General features: G+C 40.4%; 1 protein-coding gene across 4 annotated transcripts in view; it reads right to left on the reverse strand.

Annotated features, from left to right (window-relative positions):
• LOC135263015 (protocadherin-19-like) overlaps positions 1–5,575 on the reverse strand; it is a 63,429-nt gene extending 57,854 nt beyond the window's left edge. For all 4 annotated transcript variants that reach the window (XM_064350545.1, XM_064350543.1, XM_064350544.1 and 1 more), the window contains exon 1: positions 2,279–5,575. In XM_064350545.1, the coding sequence (XP_064206615.1) occupies positions 2,279–4,500 (2,222 nt within the window). In that variant the 5' untranslated portion in view covers positions 4,501–5,575. The remainder of the gene's footprint in view (positions 1–2,278) is intronic.
• Between the last annotated feature and the right edge of the window lie 425 nt (positions 5,576–6,000).

Genomic DNA, 6,000 nt, shown 5'->3' on the forward strand with positions numbered 1-6,000 from the left:
AAAGAGCAGTGATCATAACGAAGATATACAACAGGAAATGGCGACGTGAATTCCACCCACTTCATATGTCTCCTCAGCTTTCCCAAATACACACAACTTGTGTGAAAAAAAAATGAATGAACGTAAACCTTAATGTCAAATCTATTGTATTTTAGTGTTTAAGGTATTCACCCAACCACCCCCCCCCCTCCTCCCCCACACACAGCCCCGCATAGAGGTTGACAAATGTGTGCCCTCTGCACAGCTTAAGCGTTCAATTATAATGTCATATCCCAGGAATGTCAACAAAAGTTATGTCTGGACTGAAATATGGAAATGGTTTCAAGTTAAAGTCACAAATGCAATTTATATGGAAATGGTGAGTGTTAATGTAGCTGAGGAAACTCATCCCAGAAGCCTATGTTACAGATTAATGAAGAATTTTTTTATTTTTATTTTCCTTTGGGGGTGGGGAGATGACAGATTAAGAAAACAATATTCTGCCTCACTTGGCTGCCACGGTTATTTATATTTGCAGAGCATAAATGTCATTACTTATTTTACACACCTACCTTCAATATTATATTATACACTACTGCCCATTTGACATATTTAGTCTGCTTCCATCATCTGTGACATACATAGTAAAATGGTCAGTGTTAAATCAACTGTTACAGAGTATATAAGATCCCTATTGGACTCATATGCACTCTGTAACATGAGTTGAATTAACACTGGACATTTTGTTTATTGTATTCCAGCACGTTTTGATGAAATATTATTTAACCATGTTACTGCATTGGAGATGAAATGACAAGGTATTAAATAATTTCCTACAACTTGGCCCACCTACCCCCCCCCCCCCCCCCCCCCCCAAAAAAAAAAAAAAAAAACACAACACATAACCCGCTGTAAATATAACATACGGCTATTATAATTAATGACTAGCCTAAAAATGTGACCATGTGCAAGTGTTGCTGGACTTAATCCAATGGCATCTGTCCGACTTTTAGAGGGGTGTTAATACAGTAGCTACACTAAAAATATGAAACAAATATTTTGTATTGGTAGAGGTAATGTCCAATAATGTCGTGCCCAGGTTTAATGTATGTCAAGTCTTAGTGGTGATTTAACAATAAATTAGTCCTCTTATGCCCTACGGATTCATATCAATTAAGCACGGTCTCCTAACATGCGACCCGCTCAGCTGTCTGCAGATCATAACGCTATTCTGACTCTAAGTCGTACTGATTGCTGAACTTTCTTCTACTTAAGACATATAGTAAAAATAAACACATCAAATTTCCTAATCCGAAATACATAGTATATCTATAATTACAAATTTCGACTTTACACTCAGTTGACGCCCATGCAATACACTGCTGCTGCCATTCAGTCATGTCGAGATATAGCCTAACGAGCGTATAAAATAGGCTAGGTTATACGATGTACGCAGTAAAATGTCCAGTGTAATTCAACTCCAACGGCGTTAATTCAACTTTTAACAGATAACATTTGGTCCCACTCTGGAATGTGGGACCAAATGGTATCTGTTAAGAATTTAATTAAACTGGAAATTTTACTGTGGAGTATTTCAGATATACGCATTCTACAGAAAAATATTTCAGTTCTACGTAAAGACAATAAAAGGGCACATACATATTAATAAATACCACGCCTTCAATGCAAAAACTATACAAGGCCCACAGAATAAAGCTGATGTAGGTAGTTTTTTTTTTTTTTTTTTTTTTTAAGGGGGACGGGGAGGGGGGTCCGCGATTCAATTGAGGTTTTAAAAAGTCAGAGCATTCGCCTTGTGGGTGCAGTCCGGATTCATTCAACAGCTGCAACAGACTGAACAGCTAGCTCCGTGGATGTCCGTTGCACGAACAAATGATCAACTGAACAATCGTTCATAAAAGGGCTGTCTTCAGGAATTGACTGTTGAGTGATTTCAATTCTGTCGCTTAGCATAATCATAAAACGAGAACAACTGTTGGCAAAGTGTATATCTATAGAAGAGACCAGGGGGCAACGTTTAAAATACGCAATAAACAACATTTACTTTCTCCATATAATGACAGGCTACATGTCTTATGTCCCAAGGTAATATACCCAAATTGGCAAATGAGAAGGGAAAAAAAACATTTGAATTTGCGACAGTTTACTTCAGCAATTCAGGCACTGTGCATTGTATAGATATTTCCATTTAATGGAAGCGTGCCAATAAAAAAGTCACTCCTTGTGATATAGCTATTGTAGACTACTGGTAAATAATGCGAAACAAAGTGTTGTTTACCTGCAGTTGTATGTTCGGATTTCTTTGTTGTCCCTTTTACATTTGACTGCCACAAATATCATTGTGACAAACAGGATAGCAGCGATAGAGCCCAGGGCAATGATGAAGATGAGAGATAAGTTCACCGGTCCAATAGACTCCTGCTCGTTCATGTCTTTTGAGAGGTAGATCACAATAAATGCGGAGGCTGTTAAAGACGTTTTCCCGTGGTCGTGTGCTACTACAGTTATCTCGTAAACAGACTTCGTGCTCTCTCCAAACGTCCTGGTGGTACGAATTTCGCCATTCACTTGGTCTATTTCAAAGTAAGCTCTATCTCCCTCTGATATGGAGTAAGTCAATCTTCCGTTTTCACCCTCATCGTAGTCGTCGGCTTGTACCTGGGTTACTAAATAACCCACTCCAGCATTGCTTGGAATAGACACTTTAGCCGTGCCATTTATTAAAGGCGGTGTGGTCATGACAGGCGTATTGTCGTTCACGTCTAAAACAACAATCCGTACAGTTGCATTACTTGTCAGAGATGGGTTGCCTCCATCTTTAGCCAAAACTTTGAATTCGAAAGTCCTTGTAAGCTCGTGGTTGAACGATCGCTGTGAATAAATATCACCAGAAGTTGGGTTTATCGACACATATGTGAACACCGGCATATCTCTAACTTGAGACGGGACAATTTGGTAGGTCACCGTGCCATTTAGCCCCAGGTCAGGGTCCCTCGCCGACACAGAAAGCAAGTAAGCCCCAGGCGTGTTGTTTTCGAGGATCATTTCTTGATAATGTGGTTTAGTAAAGTGTGGAGGGTTATCATTCTCATCTGTCACTTTAACAGTAAGTGATTTTGTGGTTTTTAAGGGTGGAATGCCACTGTCCACAGCTTGAATTGTTAAATTGTACGTGTCCCTCTGTTCTCTATCCAGTCTCCCATCGACGAGTATTGTGGAAAAGCTCTCATACTCCTGGAGTCGGAAAGGTACGTTGCCCTGCAGTCGCAGTTGCACCCTCCCATTAGCCCCCGAGTCCCTGTCTGAAACCCTCACGAGGGCTATGACATATCCCAGCTGCGCGTTTTCACTCACTTCGACCATCTCGCTGTTTGCAGACAACATCTTAATTACCGGGACATTATCGTTTGCGTCCATAACATTTATTGTTATTTTGCAGTGAGCCGGGATAGAATTTGGACCTAGATCTTTAGCTTGTACATCAATTTCATAAACGTTAGTCGACTCAAAATCCAGTTCCCCACTGACTGATATTACACCAGTTCGAGGGTCAATTTTGAAGAGTTCTCGTGTTTTTTCAGAGACGTAACTGTTAAATGAATACAATATTTCACCGTTCGTGCCTTCATCTGGATCTGTGGCATTCAGGTCAATGACCATGGTGTTATTCGGAGAGTTTTCCAACACCTTAACATTGTACACAGCCTGATCGAAAACTGGGTTGTTGTCGTTTGAATCTATCACTTTAATATTAAGTGTTACTGTGTCAAACTTTGGTGGGTCTCCTCCGTCCAAAGCAGTGATCACATAACTGTAGTGAGATTGTGTTTCCCTGTCCAGTGGCTTTTCCAAAACGAGTTCGGCAAATCTAGATCCGTCTCCCCTTGTCTTAATGTCCAACCCAAACATGTCTTTTGGGGTGATTTCGTATTTTTGTACACCAAAAATTCCAGAATCCGGATCGTTTGCCCCCTCTAGGGGTATCCTGGTGCCGGGAGTGGCAGTCTCCGAAATGTTAAGGTCAATGTGATCTTTTGTGAAAATGGGTGCATTGTCGTTCAGGTCCTTGATTTCTAGTTTTATCATGCATATTTCCATCGAGTTGGACATCACTTCCAACGAAATAAAACATTTTGGTGTCTGTCGGCAAAACGTATCCCGGTCTATTTTTTGTTTGTTGATGAGAAACCCCGCTGAGTTGATGTCCACTAACTGCGGTGCTGTGTTGGAGATAACTCGTAAGGCAGGCTGCCGAGGATCAATCACAAATCCTGCTTCTTTTGCGTCCTTCGCTATGTTTGCAATTTCTGTCCCTGCCATTTGATCCTCGTCCACCGAATATTTCAGATTGATTACAGCATCCGCCCCAGTCCAGAACAGAAGAGCTATTAGACTTAGTTGTATAAAATACATTTCCTTGGAGGACATACTTGTTGATTTGTTTTCTTCTCTTATTGATTTACAACAGTACTTTTGCGTACAGTTTACATGTGTGCACATAGATGTCTTTCATAATTACAGTGGAAATCGCACTAGGGTATTCAGCATGTAAAAAGTTACAGAGTACATGCTCAAAACGTGCCGTTAGACAAAAATGCCTGATATACAGCTTCAGTGAACAGTGGCGCGCACAGTAAACTGGTGCACTTAGGCTGCTGTAGGCTAGGCTACAGTCGAATTCCGATTCATTTAATTCATCGGGATTATTATAAATTAAATTCCACCGATTAAATTAGAATTCAAAAATAACGCTGATGAAACATGGTGTGAATCCGAAGACGATATCCCCCGTGCAACAGCCGCAGATAATTCCTATTGGCAAAACAGTGGAGACAGACATTGACCATTACGAAGGCGAAAAAAGCTGTTCAATAAAAAAAAATTTGAAATAATTACAGGTGAACTGCAGGCGAACGCTACATCTAGTGTAAGCTATAGTCTGTAAAATACATTAAACACGATCGGTCGATTAGATATTTCCGTTGTTACTAGTTGCATTACAATATTCCATTATAAACCAAATAGCCTACGACAACTGAGTTTTTAAGCAACCGTTATACCAGTTTCACACTGGTGTTTAATTGATTAATTTTCTCAATTTGAAAAGATAATTTTAATTTGGCAGCCTATGATGAAGCCGCATTAAAAGTAAGGGGGGAAACTACCGTATCAAGCCAGAAAAAAAAATCCAACCAGAAATCTTACAAGACATACAAGACCTTGCTGAAGGAACATGTTTCTTAAAGCTTACTGCCCACGGTTATCCAGTATTTCCCGAATGTAAGCTTCTTTTTCTGACTCCAGAATTCTTTAAAACGCCCTTCTCTTAATTGTTTCACATATGTTGAAAATCAAAATATTTGAACCTTTGCGTTCCAGTGCACTTTCAATAAATCCAATTCCGACTGATGGCCATTTGTAGTAAGCACGTTAATTTAGTTGTGAAGCTATAGTATAAACAGTCCTTTATAACAGAGGGTAAAAACAAATCATTAAAAAATATCCAGTCTGTGGATGAGGTGCAAAATAAACCCTTGTCTTCAATGCAGCTGACTCCACCGTGCACTCAGCTCGCATTTCCAGCGCGAACTGTATACAGCTTTGCGCTGGCTCAGCGGCTGCCGCGCCGTCTCAGGACCCGCAGCCCCCTCAGCCAATCGGAGGCTACACCCGAGGGACAAATGGGCTAGTGGGCGGGGTCACCTGCTGCTGCAGATGAAACTCGGAACAACCAACTTCCTTTGAGTCATTTCTAGATGATTTTCACTCCATTACAGGCGTCGGAGACGGAACAGAAAATAGAATATCAACTCTGTGTATTTCACTTAGTCTGTTACAAACAAAACATTCGTCCGTAGATACACTTTAACGTTCTTATGCGTGGACTTTTGTTTATCCATTGAACTAAACAAGGTTTTGTATTTCCAGATTGCGTTGCAGGCAATATGCGCGCATACACAAAAAATTCAAATGGTGATGTAAAAAAACAGCGGGTGGGCT

Source organism: Anguilla rostrata, chromosome 9, assembly GCF_018555375.3.
Source record: "Anguilla rostrata isolate EN2019 chromosome 9, ASM1855537v3, whole genome shotgun sequence".
Lineage (NCBI taxonomy): Eukaryota > Metazoa > Chordata > Actinopteri > Anguilliformes > Anguillidae > Anguilla > Anguilla rostrata.